Genomic DNA, 22,552 nt, shown 5'->3' on the forward strand with positions numbered 1-22,552 from the left:
AGATAGATAGATAGATAGATAGATACTTTATTAATCCCAAGGGGAAATTCACATAATCCAGCAGCAGTATACTGATACAAAGAAACAATATTAAATTAAATAGTAATAAAAATGAAAAGAATTAAAATAAAATTAATGTTCGCATTTACTCCCCCGGGTGGAATTGAAGAGTCGCATAGTGTGGGGAGGAACGATCTCTTTAGTCTGTCAGTGGAACAGGACAGTGACAAAAGTCTGTCACTGAAGCTACTCCTCTGTCTGGAGATGATCCTGTTAAGTGGATGCAATGGATTCTTCATGATTGACAGGAGTTTGCTTAGTGCCCGTCGCTCTGCCACAGATGTTAAACTAATCCGGATTCCGTTCCCGGCCGATGAGGAGTTTGCACGTGATGTCCGTTTCCATGTTTTTTTTTTTCCCCCCGCTGATTGTTGGCTCCATATTAAACCGGCGTGACAGAGGGAGGGAATTGTGACAGACGCCATCTATAATTTAAAAAAAAAAAAAGTAGCTTCCGAAAACGGCTGGCTGGATGGAGATTCCTAAAGCTACAGTGTAGGCAAGCGGCGCCCGACCAGACGGAGCTCCAGTGCACTCCATACATTACTTTAAAAATACTTTGTGTTTTGTATTTTGGAAAATTGCAGCCATTTCTGCAGGCAGAGGCTCCAGACCCCCGAGTCCTGATTTTGATTGCGCGTGTGTGTGTGTGTGTGTGTGTGTCAGGCTCTAATGGCTGGCGTATGTTGCTTGTGTCCGTAATCAGCAAATTGAGCCTTACACAGAAATGAACAGAAGTTAGTTTGACCTCAGCGTCCCATAATTTTGTTAAAGTCTGTTTTCCTGGAGCTTGTTATTTTTGAACATTTGCAGTGATGGTGCCAAAAGTAAAGTGAAGCCTTTGGCGTATTTGTTTTCTCTATCGTCCTTTCTGTCACCCGGCGGTGGCCTCTGCCGTTTCGCAGCCCTCTTTGCAGCTGGCCGGCCTCTCATCTGTCACCCCCGCTGCTCGTGCGCCGAGAGGCGGGTCGAGGGCGCCATCTGCTGGCTAACCAGTGCAGCACACCAGACAGCTTCGGTGAATGAATCGGCGGCGCTTTCAATCTTTAAAAAGAGATTTCTACGGCCGGAGGGCTAGCGCTGTGTCTAGTGCTGCCAACCCCCTGACACCCCACCGCATACTGAATCGGGTTAAACAAGTCTGAAAAAGCGTGTCTGTCTATAAGGATAACGTCCTGACTGGCACATCTCACTTTCCATTTACATTTGCTTTAGGGACCTTCAAAACTTATTTTGGAAAAAAAATACGCGGCTTATAGAAAACTGTCTTTATAATAATCTTTTACCAACAAATTGAACTTGTGTTTATTTTCAGCATCTCGACAAAATATTCAAGCACCGTGATCTGCAGCAGAAACTGGTGGACACCAAGCTGGAGCAGGCGCAGGTGTTGCTCAAGGAGGCAGAGGACCGACACAACAGAGAAAAGGAATATGTAAGTGATGTCAGCGACAGCGCTCGTGAGTGACTGAGTGAGTGCTCTACTAACACACGGACTAATAACGAGTGTCACTCTGCACATGCGCCGTCATTAGTTAGTCACACGCGCCGGCGGACGAACGGAATGAACCTGTAGACTTCTGTCTTGTAGTTCCACTCCCCGGCCATTAGAGGGCGCATAGAATTGTTATAACCTTAGAAAGCTCCGTTGACAGAGGCGACATAAAGACCGGCCATCCAGTCAGAGTCACCAGCCTTCACAGGCTCCTCCCAGCATATATTTATTAATGCGTTAGTTATTAGTTCAACCAATCATTAACTCGTTTACCACTGATTGGATAAATATTCAATTAATAATCAATTAATCAATCAAAGTACTTTTTATTTATTCATTCCACTAGTCACTTATTATTTTATCTGTCAGTTTGTTAAATTTTCAATGTAATTTGATGTTTCAACTAATTAAGTAATTAATTGATTAGCTGTCTGAAATATATTCAGTAACTCATTCATTGAGAGATAATCAATTATGCCACCCACTAGTTGATTAAATCATTTTCTACTGATTGGATAATTAATTAATGAAGCAATCACTTTATTCTTTAATTCAATCATTCAGACAGTTAATTAATTCTTTTTTTATATATCAGTTTAAGTTCCAATTTAACTTGATGTTTCAACTAATTAAATAATTGACTAAGTTGCAGATTGTTATTCCCTTCGTTATTTATATTTTTAGTTGTCACTTAGTGGAAACGTTAAAGTGAAGCTTTAACAAAAGAATTAATGAGCTGATTAGCCGACTTATTTATTTATTCGTTATTACATGATCATTTAATCCACACCCACTAATGGATTTGTTTTTCTCTAATTGGATAATTAGTCAATGAATTAATCAAATTGTGATTTATTTGGTTAGATCCCTAATTATTTGTGTTTTACACATCATTTTGTAACGTTTCAGCTTAATTTAATTTTTCAACTAACTAAGCAAGAACTAATTTATTAATTGAGAGACGTGTTTATTAATGCATTCATTATTACATAATCAATTAATTCACACCCACTAAGAGACTGATGAGTTTCCACTTATTGGATAATTAGTTAATTGATTGTGCAATCAATGCTTGAATTTTTTTTATTCAGTCAGTCCCTTAATTATTTAAATTTTATCTGTCACTTTATTTAATGTGATATTCCCACTAATTAAGTAATTAATTAATTAGCTAATTCCTTCACTATTACATGATCAATTAGTCCATGCCCACTAATGGATTCGTTTTCCACTAATTAGCCAATCAAATTATCCAACTGTTATTAATTTATTCGGTTACTTAGTTCCGTAATTCTTTCTTTTATACATCACTTGGTAAAGTTTCAGTTTTATTGTATATTTTAGTAATTATTGATTAGCTGACTAAATTAGATTTATTAATTAATTACAATTACATAACAAATTGATTTGTGCCCACTAACTGATTAATTAGTTTGCCATTAACTGGATTATTACTCAATCGATTAAGCCAGCCTTTACCAACCTGTGGGCCGTGGTGGCATTGCAGGTGGGCGGCGCCTGACCCTAGGTGTAACCCCGCCCACCACCCCCCAAAACGCTCTGATGATCAAAGGAGGAAAAGCATTGACGACAGGGCACAATTCATCCGAGGCTCTGGTGATTCATCAATGGGGACCACCCCACTTGACCCCCGGGTCACAAACAAACTGGCATGCGAAAACAAAGGTTGGGAAACACATTGGATTAAGCAATCACCCTATTGTTTAATTATAATTATTCATTCAGTTAGCCCCTTAATTATTAATTAAAGTTTCCCTTTCATTTGATATTTCCAGTAATTAAATTATTGATCAGCTGAATTATTCATCCAGTCACACTTACTTAATCACCCACACCCACTATTTGAATAATAGACGATCAATGAATCAAATTATGTTTTTATTTGTTTTCCTAGTGCTTTAATTATTAATGTTTTACACGACTTTATAAAGTTTCAGTTTAATTTGATGTTTCAGCTCATTAATAAATCAATTAGCTGACTGGAATATGTTTATCAATTCATTTCTTTATTAGTGGATCAATCAATTAGTCATTTTTAAATTATTTTTTATTCTGTCACTTGATTATGTTGTTATTAACCATCAGTTTGATATTCCTTACTAATAATTATTAATTCTTAATCATATATTGTAGTACTATGGGATGTTGAATGCACGTAATGTGTAGCTTTATATTCCCAGTGTTGTAGTGTAGCCCAGTGTCTTCAGTTTTTAATGAATGCTCGTCACGGATGAGGCTCAGGTGTCACCCGTGTGTCCAAACAGAAGACATTTTCATGAATACAAACTCAAGGGGAGCTCAGGGAGGAAGAGCATCCTGCACCTCATCCTCATTTTAGTCAGCTTAGCTCAAAGTCCAACCTCGCATTGTAAGAGGTAGCTGATGAGTCCACGGCCAGACCTTAGCAGCCACAAGTTGTCCTTAAGCAGGGAGGCCATTGGTGCCACCTTTCTCTTGACAGTCTCACCCAGCTGCTGCCCATTTGCCCTTCTCTGATCCTGTCCTTGTGTACTTTGAAGGTCAGACCCTCTAGTTTGGACACTGATGTGGGCCCTTTAATGGCTTTCCAAAGGTCCACTTCACATGCACATTCAGGGTCAGGCCCTCCAGCCTGGACACTTGCATGTTTAAAGTGATGTGGATCCTTTAATGAGCCCTCAGATGTCTGCTTCACACCTACATTGACGGTCAGGCCCTTCACGTTGAAGACTCATATGTTTTCATTCTTGTGGGTCCTTCAATGACCTTTTAGATGTTGAGGGTAAAGGAGATCCAGTTTGGAAACTTGGATTTTTTTATTTATGTTGGTCCTTCAGTGAGCTCTAAGAGGTCCACCCCACATGTGCATTAAGGGTAAAGGCCTCCTACTTGGACAGTTGGATATTTTTTATTCATGGTGGTCCTTCAATAACCTTTCAGATGTCTACCCCACATGTACGTTGGGGGTAAAGGCCCTCGAGCTTAGACACTTGGATTATTTTATTCATGGTGGTCCTTCAGTGAGCTCTAAGAGGTCCACCCCACATGTGCATTAAGGGTAAAAGCCTCCTGTTGGACACTTGGACTTTTTAATTCATAGTGGTCCTTCAATAACCTTTCAGATGTTCACCCCACATGTACGTTGAGGGTAAAGGCCCTCGAGCTTAGACACTTGGATTTTTGTATTCATGGTGGTCCTTCAAAGAGCTCTCAGAGGTCCACCCCACATGTTCCAAAAACTGGCTGGTGCACTCGCAGGGAGTGAGGATGAAGACCCCACAGCTACCCCATGGCTTATAATATCCTAAGTAAGATGAGTCAAAGAGTCATTGAGAAGAGTGTAACAAAACTGAACCCTTGAGCATGGCATGATGTGTAGGCAAACTGCTGCATGTGGAAAAAAATGAGGGGGACTTGCGTAATAATGGCTTATTTCTGTTATGCTCCCATTTAATAGTTGCTTAAAGAAGCAATTGAGAGCACAAAGAAGTGTCAGGCTATGAGGGATCAGGAACTGCACCTGAAGAAGCAGGTAAAAAGAACTCTTCATTAATCCTCGCTTTCCCGTGTCTGTGTTTTGTGTCTGACCACAGTTACTGACCCAGGCAGCTGAATGGAAGCTACAGGCTAACCTTCTGAGAGAGCAGGAGACAGTGATGAAGGCCCAGGTGAATATGGAACATGTGACTGAGCGGAGCAGACCTCGTGCCCACCTCTCCGCATATTTCACTTTGCTTTGCAGGATTGCTTGCACTTCTGCTTCTGTCTGTTCGCATGTTGCTTTATGTGCTTATCATCCATCACGACAATCCAAATACCCTTGGGGTCTTGTTCATGAAAGATCACCAAAAAAACGTGAAGATGCCTACAAGCAAAAAAATTAAAAAACAAATCTGATTTATAAAATGTGGCATTAGCTCATTTGCGTGCAATTTACCTTTATAAATCACAATCATCTTGTAAATGTGCGTACGTGAACGCACCTTGGACTCCACTCAGTTGAAACATCCATATGTGGGCTATGCTAATGAACCTCATACATATGCAATCGCAATACAACAGAACTTCATTGGCTGGTAGAGAGACCGCCCACCTGAATTTGATGAGTCCTGTGGTGCGTGAGAGCAGATGGGCATGAGCGGCATTATAGTGCCTGTCCTTGGCATTCTGGGAGTTTGAGCAGGTAGTCGTTATCACCCAATACATGTAATGACGCGATTCCAGTCGCACTGAGTAGTTAGGGCCACGTAAAGAGCTGGGGTGGGGGGGTTCAGGAAGTCACCTTGCCAACAAGCGAGGAGTCACGTGCAGCACCATCACGTCTACTGTGTCTCAAAATAAATTAATCTTTGAGTAGCTTTGTGCAGTCAGAAAAGTGCGTAAAGAATTCTTATCTATATCTCTAGATACAGTGGTGCTTGAAAGTTTGTGAACCCTTTAGAATTTTCTATATTTCTGCATAAATATGACCTAAAACATCATCAGATTTACACTCAAGTCCTAAAAGTAGATAAAAGAAACCAGTTAAACAAATAAGACAAAAATATTATACTTGGTCATTTATTTATTAAGGAAAATGATCGAATATTACATATTTGTGAGTGGCAGAAGTATGTGAACCTTTGCTTTCAGTATCTGCTGTGACCCCCCAATAACTGCAACTAAACGTTTCATGTAACTTTTGCTCATTCCTGCACATCGGCTTGGAGGAATTTTCGCCCATTCCTCCATACAGAACAGCTTCAACTCTGGGATGTTGGTGGGTTTCCTCACATGAACTGCTCACTTCAGGTCCTTCCACAACATTTTGATTGGATTAAGGTCAGGACTTTGACTTGGCCATTCCAAAACATTCACTTTATTCTTCTTTAACCATTCTTTGGTAGAATGACTTGTGTGCTTAGGGTCGTTGTCTTGCTGCATGACCCACCTTCTCTTGAGATTCAAACAGATGTCCTGACATTTTCCTTTAGAATTCTCTGATATAATTCAGAATTCATTGTTCCATCAATGAAGGCAAGCCGTCCTGGCCCAGATGCAGCAAAACAGGCCCAAACCATGATACTACCACCACCATGTTTCACAGATGGGATAAGGTTCTTATGCTGGAATGCAGTGTTTTCCTTTCTCCAAACATAACGCTTTTCATTTAAACCAAAAGTTCTATTTTGGTCTCATCTGTCCACAAAACATTCTTCCAATAGCCTTCTGGTTTGTCCACGTGATCTTTAGCAAACTGCAGACGAGCAGCAATGTTTTTGGAGAGCAGTGGCTTTCTCCTTGCAACCCTGCCATGCACACCATTGTTGTTCAGTGTTCTCCTGATGGTGGACTCATGAACATGAACATTAGCCAATGTGAGAGAGGCCTTCAGTTGCTTAGAAGTTACCCTGGGGTCCTTTGTGACCTCGCTGACTATTACACGCCTTGCTCTTGGAGTGATCTTTGTTGGTCGACCACTCCTGGGGAGGGTAACAATGGTCTTGAATTTCCTCCATTTGTACACAATCTGTCTGACTGTGGATTGGTGGAGTCCAAACTCTTTAGAGATGGTTTTGTAACCTTTTCCAGCCTGATGAGCATCAACAACTCTTTTTGTGAGGTCCTCAGAAATCTCCTTTGTTCGTGCCATGATACACTTCCACAAACATGTGTTGTGAAGAGCAGACTTTGATAGATCCTGTTCTTTAAATAACACAGGGTGCCCACTCACACCTGATTGTCATCCCATTGATTGAAAACACCGGACTCGAATTTCACCTTCAAACTAACTGCTAATCCTAGAGGTTCACATACTTTTGCCACTCACAAATATGTAATATTCGATCATTTTCCTCAATAAATAAATGACCAAGTATAATATTTGTGTCTCATTTGTTTAACTGGTTTCTCTTTATCTACTTTTAGGACTTGAGTGAAAATCTGATGATGTTTTAGGTCATATTTATGCAGAAATATAGAAAATTCTAAAGGATTCACAAACTTTCAAGCATAACGGCATATAATCCGTCTGTCTGTATGTTTGTCCACTTTTCACGAGAGAACTACAGGGTGGTCCAGATCTAATTATGCAGATCCAGATCATTTGGGTGACTTTGATTTATGCAGGGACAATTCCAGTTTGGCGCAAATGCGATTCTTCATGTCATCAGTTTGCACACTTTTCGATGATACAGGATTTTTCGGGTGATTTTCTATGTAATAAACTTAATACGTTATAGCGTAATGACAATTGCATAATTAAATCTGGACCACCCTATACTTAATGAATTTAGATCAGGTTTTTTTCCTAAAATTTCCTTGAACATTCCGGTTGATTTTGCGACTTCTCTCATCACGCTGCGTATCATAGTTTGCTCGCTGTACCGATTTATTCGCACAAAGCCGAGAGGAGAGGGAAGCGTGACGTCAGGAGTACAGAGCTGGGCGGGGCCCTCATCACTCACGCGACAGCCTCCGTTCGTAATCAGTCTACCTCTGGCCATGTTTTGGAGTGTACCTTACCTCCGCTTAGCTAGCAAACAAGAGAAATACTTAACGGATTTAGATTGAGTTCTTTTCTATATTTTGCTTGAACATTCCAGTTAATTTTGCGACTTCGCCCATTGTGCTAAGTGTCAGAGTTTGTTTTTGTGACACCCATTTATTTGCGCAAATCCAAACAGAGAGACTGCAGGCTGAGGGGACAGGGAAGCATAATTCATAGTCATTTCATATTGAGCCATCTCCGTCTGTATGGTTTACCAATTGAGTGTCATTCATATGTTAAAATATTTCTGTTTTTCAAAGCTCATGTTATATCGTTCAAACATTTCTGTTGATTAATCTTTGCCGTACAGCATGTTTTTTAATGTTTAAACGCTGATTTTGTTGGAAGTACCAATACAATAAATATATGTTTAATATTATCGACTGTTCACATTTTAATTCCGGTGAGAGGTTGTGTAGGCATTGCTTTGCCCGATTCTATAAGATAGATAGATAGATAGATAGATAGATACTTTATTAATCCCAAGGGGAAATTCACATATTCCAGCAGCAGTATACTGATACAAAGAAACAATATTAAATTAAAGAGTGATAACAATGAAGGTATAACAGACAATAACGTTGTATAATGTTAACGTTTACCCCCCCTGGGTGGAATTGAAGAGTCGCATAGTGTGGGGTCTCCTCAGTCTGTCAGTAGAGCAGGACGGTGACAGCAGTCTGTCTGTCGCTGAAGTTGCTCCTCTGTCTGGAGATGATCCTGTTCAGTGAATTCTTCATGATTGACAGGAGTCTGCTCAGCGCCCGTCGCTCTGCCATGGATGTCAAACTGTCAAGCTCTGTGCCTACAATAGAGCCTGCCTTTCTCACCAGTTTGTCCAGGCGTGAGACGTCCCTCTTCTTTATGCTGCCTCCCCAGCACTCCACCGCGTAGAAGAGGGCGCTCACCACAACCGTCTGATAGAACATCTGCAGCATCTTATTGCAGATGTTGAAGGACGCCAACCTTCTAAGGAAGCATAATATAATAATGCTGTTAAGATGGCCCTGGGTTGGAGTAAAATTGATTGGAGTTTGAAATCCCAGTTTAGCTGGTCACCTGTTGGCTCGTTTCACACCTCATTTCTGTTTGGCTGCCATTTAATGAATCAATTTGGAGGACTTGGTCCTTAAAAACAAGGCTATTAAAAGGAAGGGAAAAGGAGTTAATTAGCAGCCAAAACTGATCACTGATTAGGAAAAGATTAGAATGAAATCCTGCAGCCCACCAGGCCCGGAGTTGGACACCCCTACCCTTAGCTAATACCCTGAGCTGACAGAAACGGAGTTCATGTGTTTATCAAATTTGAGGGCAAAAAAAATCACACCAAGGAGGGTTCACAGTCGGTTGTCCGAGGGTCCAGGATTCATTTCTGTAGCACAAGTAAGATCAGAAGGTCCAACACATACAGTCGCTCGCTGTTTAATTTAGTGACCTCCATCTTTTACTGGGCAGCAGTCCGCTGTTTCTTTATCGCATTGACTGCAACGGCAAAACACTATAAAGCAAAAAAAAAAAAAATATGTCCGGAGGTGAATGTCTATGAACTGAAAAAAATCCAAAAATATATGTGCTAATAAAAAACGGGTAGGAATATTTGTGCACAGTTAGGGGATCTGGTTATTATATGTTCTAAATTGTTTATGAAGCATTTGGATGGAAAAAGCAATTTGACTGCCCGCCTTCCATTTAGCAGAACAAAGCTCGGAGAATTACAGCTTTCATACGTCTAATAACTCATTTGACGAGGGCGCCTCGGGAGGCCGGAATATAATCAGAAATTGGAATATGAGATTGCGGCCGCTTTTGGATATTAATACCGGAGTGCCACCGGAGTGCCGTGTGTCTGTGCTGAAGCCTACAGTGTGCCCAGCTTATGGAGCAGGGGCGGGGCGGGGCGGGGCGGGGCAGGGCAGGTAGGGTTATGTGATTGGTCACCTGATCAGGATCTGCGCAGGCGGCTCGTAGGTTCAAATCCCATTCCTGCTAGGAGGGACCCTTGAACGAGACCCTTCACCTGAATATTGTCATTAGACGCACAATGCGCCCCTCACAAAAAAAAAAGGTCATGCAAGTTTGGCCTCGGGAATTAACAGAGTATATCATAAACAAAAAAATCAAAAATTCCAAGCCTTTTAGAAATAATGCGAAGTGTGCGAGTGTGTCGGGCAAAGGGAGGACCACTCGGTTGAACGCCAAGGCCTTGATCACAACATGAAGGTGAATGCTTGCTTTGCTTTAAATTTAACTTAACGCAACATGCGAATCGCTGCGATACTTCAGCGGTGTAAGGCCAGGTTTACACTTCACGCGACACGACGCGACAAAACGCATGCTCCCGGGACGCTTCTGCTACGCAAGCGTGGTGGGCTGCTGTAAGCTGTAATTGATCCCGTGTGTGTGTGTGTGTGAGCCCAGGGAGACACTGGTGCAACATCTGCCCGGTTGCTCTCCTGGCTAACTGATTGTGCCGGGATGGACCAACGTCTCTGTGACGTTAAACTCGATTCAGTGGGTCCGCGTTTAAAACGTGAAAGTAAAACAGATGAAAGATTTACTGAAAAGGACCAAATGCTGTGAAGCACGGCAGGGTGGTCGAAAAAAACAAAAAGAATGAAAGAGTTAAAAAGTTTAGTACTGTGAAGAGCTCGAGATGAACACCACCAGTCAACAAATCAGTTGATTTTAAAAGCCAATGCCTGCTACTGTTAGAAAAGGCCGAGTTTTGATGTATTATTCCCACACGGCTGCACAGCCCCATTTACAGCAGCCGCTCCTAATGCTGAATGCCCTTAGCTTATCTGTAATTAGTTATTTGCAATGCTAATTGGTTATTAGAGAAACCTTTGCAATGGCGTTAGCACCGCTGGCACCCGCACAAACGGCCGCAATGAAGCAGCCTTCTCCGCCCGCCGTTTTTATGCAGAACGACGGCTGTGCCATGCGGCAGATTACCAAGAAACTGAAGATTTTACACAAAGGAGCCCTGAGAGGAAACTGGATGATCTAACCAGCCTGGAAAAGAAAGGCTTCTCGAATAACAAGAAAGGCGACGTTCAGACACGGAGAACGGGGCTCTGCACTCAAATGTGAATCAGCCCCCCAACTCCAGAGCGAGCGAAATGATTGGGGCGTCTGAAATACTAAGTAGGGCAAAATCAAGAAACAAGTAACAGCGTGCCTGACTTGGGGGCTTGACATGGTGTTAGGGGGGCTTAGCACTGCTACACAATCCACTGGAGCCGGGCCTGATGTGAATAATTAAATAAAAAGGAGCCATTTCAAGCAGTGATAGGCTGTACTTTTACATCAATTTAAAGACGTCTTGATGAAAAAAAGGAAGGAAAAACATGAAAATGTCGGAATGTGTCCAGACTTTTGACTGGTAGTGTGATAAAGAAGAGCTGATATAAAGAAAGAAAGAAAATGTTTATGTAAGGCACTATATTAGAAAAGGATTAAGGCTTGACAATATTTTTATTAATTTAGGTAGAGTACAATTGAAGGATACAAAACCTTTCTAAAAATGCTTATAAATGGCACTATATAAGAAAAGGAAAATGTTTAATATTATTAGTCAGTAAGAAAGTAGTTATATAATTATAGACTGGTAGAAGAAAAAAAGAAAGAAAGAAAGAACTGATCTTTAAATATACACTTTATTAGTCAGTAACAATTGTTACAAAAAACAAACTCATCTTTACAGTCATGAACCCTCAAAAAGATATTTCAAACCTTAATGTTAGAATTCATCCATCCATCATCCAACCCGCTATATCCTAACTACAGGGTCACGGGGTCTGCTGGAGCCAATCCCAGCCAACACAGGGCACAAGGCAGGAAACAAACCCCGGGCAGGGTGCCAGCCCACCGCAGGGCACACACACCAAGCACAATTTCGGATCGCCAATCCACCTCACCTGCATGTCTCTGGACTGTGGGAGGAAACCCACGCAGACACGGGGAGAACATGCAAACATCACGCAGGGAGGACCTGAGAAGCGAACCTCAGGTCTCCTAACTGCGAGGCAGCAGCGTTACCCACTGTGCCACCGTGCCACCCTTAATGTTAGAATTACAAACAAAAAACAGAGTTCCTCATCCCTGATTGTACAAATTGCTTCATTTATACACCACTAGTTAATAAAAGTTTGCAGGATAAAATTCATTTTATAAAATTCATAATCAAGAAAGACTTTTGCTTCTACTAAGGCAGTAAACATTTTACCCAACTTAATCTATGTTTGATTATTGATTTTTTTTTTCTTTTGTTAACTAATAAATAGCCATTTCTGCCGGGCCCAACACAAGAATTGGCAATCCTGCTATTACTCTTATTGCCCCTCGGATCAGGCACTCCTCAGATAAATTCAAACTCATTAAAATATAAATTCAGAGCATTAAAAATAGAATTAAGAACAGCTGAAAGTGGCTGAACCCTAAAACAAAACAGAAAACAATGAAAGACTTGTCTCTCTTTCAGAAAAGAAAGGACACACACCCCAGGATCAACGAGACACACACATGAGCTTCTTAAATTGTGATATGGTGCAGAGAAAGAACGAACGAAAGAAAGAAAATGCAAAAATGCATATGTAAGGCACTAGATTAGAAAAGGAGAACAGCTTGTTAATATTGTTATTATCAAAGGTAGAATACAATAGTAGGATACAAACGTTCATAACTGGCACTATATAAGGAAAGTTATATAATATAAAAGCATTATATCATTGTATAACAGAAAGAAAGAAAGATGGAGTTTGAGATTTGAATTGCACTTTATTAATCAACAATCAACATGTCATTTATACATCCATCCATTTTCTAACCCGCTGAATCCGAACACAAGGTCACGGGGGTCTGCTGGAGCCAATCCCAGCCAACACGGGGCACAAGGCAGGAACCAATCCCGGGCAGGGTGCCAACCCACCGCAGGTCATTTATACACTCATACGCACATTAAAGTAAAGAAAAATTCCTAATTCACATTTCAAATAAGAAAATCAATTAATCATCCTCAAATTTATAAAAGAAAGAAAGAAAGACTGCAAGATGTATATGTAAGGCACTATATTGGAAAAGCAACAAGGCTAGACAATATTTTTATTATTTAAGTATAGAATATAGCAGAAGGATACAAAATCTTTGTAAAATGCTTATACATGGCACTATGTAAGAAAAGGAAAATGTGTTATATTATTAGTCAGTAAGAAAGCAATCATATAATTATATAGTAGAAAGAAAGAAAGAAAGAAAGAAAGTATACATAAGACACTATATTAGAAAATGAATGAGATTTGACTTTTTTTTTTTTTTTATCAAAGCCAGAATATAATAAAATGATACAAAATTTTTGTAAAGAAAAGGAAAAAGGTTTTATACTGAATTATTAGTCAGGTATCATTATATAAACGAAAGAAAGAAAGAAAGAAAGGCATTGGGCGAAGGTGGCTGAAACTCCTGGGGATTTTGGTTTGGTGTTTTTTGAAAATGTCCGCTCAGAGTAACAACGCCTATAAAATCCCACAAGTCTTTCCCGGCTCTACAAAGCATGTTGTGTCATGAAGGAGCGGCCGGCGTCTTTGCTGAGGATTGTAATTTTATTTCTCTTCTTATTTTTTTAAAGACTACCCAGCCGCTCCCTTTCATTCATCTGAAATCCTAGTTCTGCACCCCTTTTTTTGATGTCCCTTTTCCTGTCGCTGGACTCTCGGCCGGCGCTCCTTCGTGTACCCAAACTCGAGGCTTTTTTGAATGAGGCCCCGCAGTCGCCATGAGCGAGCGGCCTCGAGTGCAGAAGGCTGATTGAGTTAAAGATGTGCTGTTTGGAGTTTAACTTGAGGGAGAGATCCCGCTAACAGTGAGGTGCAGCGTGGGTTTGAACAGGCAGGGCACTTTTCTGGCACGCAGTACGTGAACACGCTTAGCGTGATGCGGGGCTGGCGTGTGGGGTAAGGCGACAACGGTGGCACGGGTGGCATTGTCACGTCACATTTTCTTAACATTACAAAATAACAATACAAGGAGGTTACTTTATGTGTGAACCATAAAAAATGACACCCACTGTCAGTGCCTTATTTGTATACAACCTTTAAAAGCTGTGAGAAATATTTTGATTTTAAAAGTTTCACAGTTCATATAAACCAGTTCGGAACTTCTCAGCACACTTTGAGTGTCTGAATGGCACGGGCGCCATTACGTGGCGTTCATTTTTCTAAATTTTCCACATCACCATTGGCGCCGTCTATGGGGTGCAAATCTGCTGGAGTGACGCCAGAGAAAAGTCGGGACGTTAAAAATGATTTGGTGTTAAAAGTGTCTCAGGTCTGTCTGGCAAAGGATTTAAATTTGATACGATGGTGTCTCAGTATCTGTCCTGAATCTGTAACGTTAATAAAAATGATTGTGATTAAACAGACAGGTGCGACCTAATAATCCAACATGAATACCACCTCCCTGCTGGCCTCAAATTCTGCCCAGTGCATGACATCGGTGGTTTGGTCAGCTCTCACTGGTCTGTGCTTAAGGGTGGAATGAGTGGAGTGATCGCCGGCGAATCGTCCTACAGGACTCTCTGGGACACAAGCCAGCTTCAGGGGTGAGCACAAAGCGTCACATTTCTGTAAAAACATCAAATCTGTATCACTTTAGTGAGAAATTAGCTTCCTTTGAAAGGCAATACAAACAAGTTGCTAAGGGTGCCTTTCTATTTAAGCTGCCAGCTTGCCAGGTATCTTACAGTGATGGTGACAGCACCATTACAGTTGTACTATGCAGCCCCACAAACTGTAACCATATAGATTGTATTTAGGCCCTTGAACTAATTTGCATATTCTATCCATCCATCCAATCTGCATCATCCTAACACAGGGTCACAGGGTTCTGCTGGAGCACAAGGCAGGAAACAAAGCCCACCGCAGGGCACACACTCACACCAAGCACACAGTAGCGACAATTTAGGATCGCCAATGCATCTGACCTGCATGTCTTTGGATTGTGGGAGGAAACCCACGCAGACATGGGGAGAACATGCAAACTCCACGCAGGGGGCCTCCTAACTGCGAGGCAGCAGAGCTACCCACTGCGCCACCGTGTCACCCACATAATCTATTATATAAAAAAATCCTTTGACGTGACATGACTTTTTGGAATAAAGATTTTTTCAAGTTAAGCCATACTCTCAAATATTTTCAAACACCAACGACCACATTTATTTCTATAGCACATTTTCATACAAATAATGTAGTTCAAAGTGCTTTACATGATGAAGAAAAGAGAAATAAAAGACAAAGTAAGAATTAGAATAAGACAACACTAATTAACATAGAATAAGAGTAAGGTCCGATGGCCAGGAAGGACAGAAAAAACAAAAACAAAATTCCTGATGGCTGGAGAAAAAAATAAAATCTGCAGGGGTTCCAGGCCACAAGACCACCCAGCCCCCTCTGGGCATTCTACCTAACATCAATGAAACAGTCCTCTTTGTATTTAGGGTTCTCATGGAAGGACTAGATGATGATGGTCATTCGAACATTAGAACACTCTAGACGAGAACAGGCCATTCAGCCCAACAAAGCTCGCCAGTCCTGTCCACTTCTTTCTCCTAAGAAAACATCAAGTCGAGTTTTGAAAGTCCCTAACGTCTTACTGTCTACCACACTACTTGGTCGCTTAGTCCAAGTGTCTGTCGTTCTTTGCGTAAAGAAAAACTTCCTAATGTTTGTGTGAAATTCACCCTTAACAAGTTTCCAACTGTGTCCCCATGTTCTTGATGAGCTCATTTTAAAATACAAGTCTCAATCTACTGGACTGATTCCCTTCATAATTTTAAACACTTCAATCATGTCACCTTTTAATCTTCTTTTCCTTAAACTGTAAAGGCTCAGCTCTTTTAATTTTTCCTCATAACTCATCCCCTGTAGCCCTGAATCAGCCTGGTCGCTCTTCTCTGGACTTTCTCTTGTGCTGTTATGTCCTTTTTGTAGCCTGCAGACCAAAACTGCACACAGGACTCCAGATGAGGCCTCACCAGTGTGTTATAAAGCCTGAGCAGAACCTCCTGTGACACATCAAGGCACTGTATAACCTGACATCCTGTTAGCCTTCTTCATGGCTTCTGAACACTGTCTGGTAGTTGATAGTTTTGAGTCCACTACGACTCCTAAATCCTTCTCGTAAAGTGGACTCGCGATTTTCCGACTGCCCATTGTGTATTCAAACCTCACATTTTTACTTCCTATGTGAAATTCTTTACATTTATTGACATTAAATTTCATCTGCCACAAATCTGCCCGAGCCTGTCTGCTGTCCAAGTCCTTCTGTGATGATATAACTGATTTCAAATTATCTGCTAATCCACCTATCTTGATATCATCTGCAAACTTAACCAGCTTGTTACTTATATTCCTATCTAAATCATTTATAGATATTAAAAATAGCAGCGGCCCTAACACTGACCCCTGCTGGTCACCACTCTTTCTATGTCTGAGCCAATTCTGTACTCATCTACACTCCACTCCCAGAACTGCCACTTCTTTTAGTTTGATGCCCATCGTCTCATGTGGCACCTTATCAAATGCTTTCTGAAAGTCCACATCAATAATCTCATCTGCTCCACTTTGATCGTATCCTTTTGTTGCCTCCTCGTAGAATTCCAACATGTTAGTAAAACACGACCTCCCTCTTCTGACCCCATGCTGACTGTTCAGAATAACTCCTGTCCTTGATGTTGCTCAGTCTTAATTCATTTCATTAATTTTCCTGGGATGCATGTTAAGCTTACTGGCCTATAGTTGCTTGGATCTGCTGGGCCCCCCTTTTTATATAATGGGATGATATTTTCTATTTTCCAGTCCTTCGAAATCTCTCCAGTGCGCAGTGACTTCCTAAAAATATGTGTCAAGGGATTTATATATGAACTCACTAGCCTCCTTAAGAACACGAGGGTAAATATTATCTGGTCCTGGTGAAGTCATGTAGACTTCTGGCTTTTAATCCATCAATGTAGGAACATCACGGTGCTTTGATTAGGTTGTGATGGCACAGATCGCCACAACAGAAAACTAGAAAACGAACAGAAGAGAGAGTAGGGGTGAGTATGGATTTTAGAGTCACCATGGACAGTTATGATAATTAATTGAAAATACAGAGTATCAGGATTAAATTAAAATGAAGTTATGAGAAGGCCATGTTAAAGTAATGTGTTTTCAGCAGTTTTTTAAAGTGCTCCACCGTATTAGCCTGGCAAATTCCTATTGGCAGGCTATTCCAGATTTTAGATGCATAACAGCAGAAGGCCGCCTGCTTCACCACAAACAAGACCACAGTCCTCTCAACTCTCATTCATATGAATGCTTTTGTCAGACACACCTCTTGGGCTTTCAGCTCTTTTAAATTTTTACGTTTTTCTCACTTTAAGTCCCAAGTCAAGAAGACATACAGTACAGTATTATGTTCAAATCTTATTGAACAAAGGGTTATCAACATAAAAATGAGTTCACGGGCAATTTTAGCACCGAGAAACGTTGAAGTCAAACGAATTAATGCCAAAAATGTTCATCGGTTACACATCAAATTGGTTAAATGCGTATCAATAGACTCTGCTAAAACAGTTGGTGGTGATGGTGTGGAAGATGAAAACATCAACTTACAATATCACGAATAATATTTACAACCACACGAATTACTGTAGAAAGAAAGACGTATCCAAGAAAGGTAATGTAGTACATCATCCGCTTGATAACATTACATAAGGAGAGGTATACAAAGGAGATCTTGATATGCCATTCGCATTAACACATTAAAAGTTTCCCGTTGGAGTCGCTTTTGCAAAGACAATTAACAAATGTCAGAGACAAACATTCGAAAAAGTCGTTTTATTTAATAGAGAGAAAGAAACGAAATGCAATCACGGACATTTACATGTTGCGTTGATGCATACGTAACAATTTCCATGAAAATAAAAATCTGTTTAAATTGTACATCTGCATCCCCATACGCGAGCAGCAGAACCGCAAAGAGGCCTAACGTGTAGCGCAGGCAAGGGGGTTGGCGAGCGAAGCGAGCAGGGGGCAAAACCCGCTAGTCTAATATAATAATAATTCTATTTACTTATATAGTGCTTTCCTCACAACTCAAAGTGTTTTCCGTAGTGAGTGCGGAGCCACTTCAACCTCTACTAATGTGTAGATGAAGCGACGGCAGCCATTATTGCACCCGTACACTCACCACACGTGAGCTGTTAGCTGGTGAAGTGGTGTGATAGTGAGCCAGTGAGTGACAAGGGATGATTAGGGGGTCAGAATGACCAGGCCGTGGTGGGTAATTTACCCAGGACATCGGGATACACACTACTCTTTGCAAAGTATGCCCAGAAATCTTTAATGACGACAGAAAGTCAGAACCTTTGATCCTTACATCTTATCCAAAGGATGGCGCCATTTTCTCAGCACACAGAGTCCCCGTCACTGCACTAGTGCTTTGGAATCCAAAATTCAGGCCGCAGGGTAAGCAGCCCCCTGCTGGTCTCACCAACTCCTCTTCCAGCAGAAACCCAAGCTTTTCCATGTACAGACTGGGCCTGAACACGCATCAATGAAACTGAAGTATGACGATTATATCTAAACATTTATCCATGATTCCTGTTTTCCGCATACTGGCTATTGTATGCAAATGATGGAATGTCACTTTAGTGTTCATTGTGAATTTTTCCAGCTATGGAGAACTTTTTTTTAGCATGTCTGGTGTGAGCGAATGTCAAGAATATAATCATCAAGTCTGCAATGAAGGTGACCAATAGAGGGCGGTAGTTGCAGAGCTGTAGCTCACGTTTTAATGTGAGTTTATTTGAGAGATGATTACATCTTAAATGAATTCACTCTCCTATTATGTCTCAGGGAGCACCTTGTGTGCCTCCTTGCAGGTCACAAACGACGTGCGACTAACGGGTCTGTCAACTCGCGCCTTGTGCAGGCTAAACGTCTCAAGTCCTGATGACTTACCTCCTTAGATGGCAGATTTTAATAGATGTACTGATGGCTGGCTGCTGCTTTGTGGATGAAGATGAATGTCACAAATGCAATGATACCCAGAAGGCAATAGCTTCATTGAAAGACCAAGCCAGGAGACTAACAATCATGATATGGTGTTATATAGTGTTTATTATTTATGGTTTCTACTTCAAAGCCCCCCATACCAACTGCCTGACTGACCCAGACATGAGGTCATGAGGACACATCCTCCCCAAGACAGCTTTCAGAACAGAGAGTGGTTGTGCTTATCAAAATACTTCATCGGATGGTGTTAACACTAAAAGTTTAAACGCCTTATAAAGTGACGTGCAGACGTCGCACAGACTAACATGCCTTATCTCCTTGTCCTGCAGCTTGCCCTCTACTCGGAGAAGTTTGAAGAGTTCCAGAATACTTTGGCCAAGAGCAACGAAGTGTTTGCAACCTTCAAACAGGAGATGGATAAAGTGAGTACAAAACCCGGGCTCTCCAATTCTGTGGTGGGGTTAACCAATGTCCAAGGTGACTTACAAGTTCGGGATGTGCTACAATGAGTTAAAAATAGTTTTGTACAGTAGCAGCACAAGCCTGTAGCGGTCCTTGATTTATTCATTTTATTACAGGGACCCCGGGAACACACGCAGCCTTGACCCAGCACACACTCACTCACACACAGAGACATTGATGAGCAGCTCAATGTTATCGACAAATAAAGAATCTAATTCTTCTTCTTCTTTCGGATGCTCCTATTAGGGGTTGCCACAGCGGATCATCTTTCTGTATTGTTGTCCGCAAATTGATCTGGCAAAATTTTACACTGTATGCCCATCCTGACATAATCCTCCCCATTTATCCGGGCTTGGGACCGGCGCGAAGAAATACACTGGTTTGTGCATCCCCTGTGGCTGGGTTCGACAAATAAAGAATATATTAATCAAATAATGGGGAGAAAAAAAAATAATATCACACAAAAACACGTACACAAAAGCCCTCCCCAGTTCCCCATCGGCAATAATTATTTATATATACGCACTACTTACGTGAAACTGAACGAAACAACTGACACTACTCAGTTAACATTTAGCACTAACAATAAAAGTCCAAACAGAGTCCAGCCGCGGACCTCCACAGCTCCGTGATTCAGTAGCTCTGCTGGACAGCCAATTGGATTGCAAGTTTTTGTCACTTGGTTTACTTGACCCGAGTCAGATAACCCTCTCCTATCGTGTAACCTTGTGTTATCACTGACACATATAACATAAAGAGACAACCTCGTCAATGGAGTGGAGCTCTGGGGTCGACAGCTAGAGTCTTTTGAATACAGCAGGTACAGATGACGATGTGTGGAATGGTAAGCCCTGTGAACGACCCTCTCATAGGAATGTAAAGTTTTGTCCTACCAGGTTCCCGTTGCAGTGTGAAGATTTGGCATAATTGAGAGCATTCCCCAGACAAAAACGTATCCAACCAAAATGAAAGTACACAGACAAGCAGGTGCAGGACAAGCACATACATCCAGAAGAAACTGCAATCGACGGTGGTAGTTGCAGTTATCATCCTATAGTGTGCGATGTGTAGAGACAGATACAGGCTGTTGATCATAATCCCTTTGGCATCTTTTTGGATTGTTTTTAAAGAGCCTGCTTAATTTACCTTCTTTCCAGCAATCCCTGCTCCCTATGAATCTGCCCAACGAAGTAATACTGCCAGGGCTGCTGGGAGTTGTGGGCAACTTTAAGTAGTACTGCTACAAGCAGATGGACACAGTGTTTCAGCAGACGACAACTGAACAAGCAGCCTTGTGGTGTACAATCTAGAAACCCTAACCAGTGAAAGGCAACCTTTTTCGAGTTGCGACGCACTAAGTCCAAAAATTTTCTTTCGTGGCGCACCTGAGGGACTGCCCATAAATAAAGTCGTGACGACACAATCTATGGACAATCGCCAATAAAAACAGTTAATTTTACAAGTTTGAAAGACATTTTATTAATAAAGGAATCAAAGGATACATCTTAAATTTAATTAATGTGAACGTTGAGATTGTTTTTCAGCACATATACAATCTAATCCTGCCTGAACAGAACTTTCGAGCTTTCAAATACAAGCCCACTCTAAACTAACCTGGGAGACTGCATTGGACCCTCCAAAAACGACCAAGCGTGAAAACGAGAAAATATTCTTAATAAACAAATGCAACTTTTCACCAAAGGTATTCATTGATTCTTTCCACAGATGACAAAGAAAATGGGGAAGTTAGAAAAAGAAACCACGCTGTGGAGAACTCGCTTTGAGAGCTGTAACAAAGCACTCCTGGATATGATTGAAGAGGTAAGTAACGAGACAACTATTAGGTCTTCCATTTTTCCTGGGCATCCATTGCACAGAATGTGAATTCCAGTATACTGCGCTAAGTCAGTTCATTCATTTTTTTAATGTTAATTTTATTATTGGTGGGTAGAGTAGCCAAAAATTGTACTCAAGTAAGAGTAGTGTTACTTCAAAATAATATTACTCCAGTAGAAGTGAAAAGTAGCCATCCAAAAAATTACGCAAGTAAGAGTAAAAAAGTATTTGGTGAAAAGAGTACTCAAGTAACTGATCATAATAAATGATTTATTTTTTAGAAATGTTGTAATAAGACAAAAATATAAAATAATGTGCAAATTCTGCTATTTTCAAATAATAAAATAAAAAATGAATAAAAATAAATAAAATGTTTACAAAATAAAGATGCACAAATAACACAAAGTCCCAAATCTCAGTTTTTCACAATGAAGCCGATACCTACAGTAGGTAACATGGATATTTGAACAGTGCAAACTACTTACAGCAGGGGTGCCCAAAGCGTTGATCGCGACCGACCAGTAGAAGGTAGTGCAGGTAGATCGCGTTGCATTAAAAAAAAAAAATTAAATGTTAGTCTATCATATATCCTCCCTATGCCATTTGCCACTTGATTGACATACAGGGCGGCCAGTCTGAGATCTCTTTTCTTCAAACACACTGGTCATCCCGCACGATCAAACGCGCGAGCTACTGCAAAACTCCAGCTGTGACCTGGTTAGCCTTCCAATTTATATCGACTAAAGAAGGGATTTAAAAAAAAATGTTTGAGGAGGGTATGGGCTGGATGTGGAATTGGAAGAGGATTTATTTTCTCACAATGTCACAATCGAAGTGCTTTTGTCTGACGTCCGAGGTTCGATCCCCGATAAGGGGTGCAGTGGAGTGTGTACGCCTGATGAGCCCAAAATAGGGCGAAACACGTGTCGCGTACTCTTTGCATTATTTGACAGTTAACTACGTAACATTCTATGATCTGCTTCTTGCAACTGAGAGGGCACCATGGCGGATGTTTGCCGACTTGCAGACCAACCACACGCGTTACCCGGTAGGTAACCACCCATACAATCAGATTGTGATTCAGACTTCGAATGCTATGTATATATACACACACAC

General features: G+C 41.1%; 1 protein-coding gene across 2 annotated transcripts in view; it reads left to right on the forward strand.

Annotated features, from left to right (window-relative positions):
• Positions 1 to 22,552, forward strand: part of txlnba (taxilin beta a) — an 81,590-nt gene that overhangs the window by 53,926 nt on the left and 5,112 nt on the right. The window contains exons 6-9 of one of the 2 annotated variants that reach the window (XM_039737734.1): positions 1,376 to 1,495; positions 5,149 to 5,223; positions 19,468 to 19,560; positions 21,326 to 21,421. In XM_039737734.1, the coding sequence (XP_039593668.1) occupies positions 1,376 to 1,495; positions 5,149 to 5,223; positions 19,468 to 19,560; positions 21,326 to 21,421 (384 nt within the window). Of the gene's footprint in view, positions 1 to 1,375; positions 1,496 to 5,012; positions 5,088 to 5,148; positions 5,224 to 19,467; positions 19,561 to 21,325; positions 21,422 to 22,552 lie in introns of both variants that reach the window. The other variant, XM_039737733.1, reaches the window with a different exon arrangement.

This window comes from Polypterus senegalus, chromosome 16 (assembly GCF_016835505.1).
Source record: "Polypterus senegalus isolate Bchr_013 chromosome 16, ASM1683550v1, whole genome shotgun sequence".
Taxonomy (NCBI): domain Eukaryota; kingdom Metazoa; phylum Chordata; class Cladistia; order Polypteriformes; family Polypteridae; genus Polypterus; species Polypterus senegalus.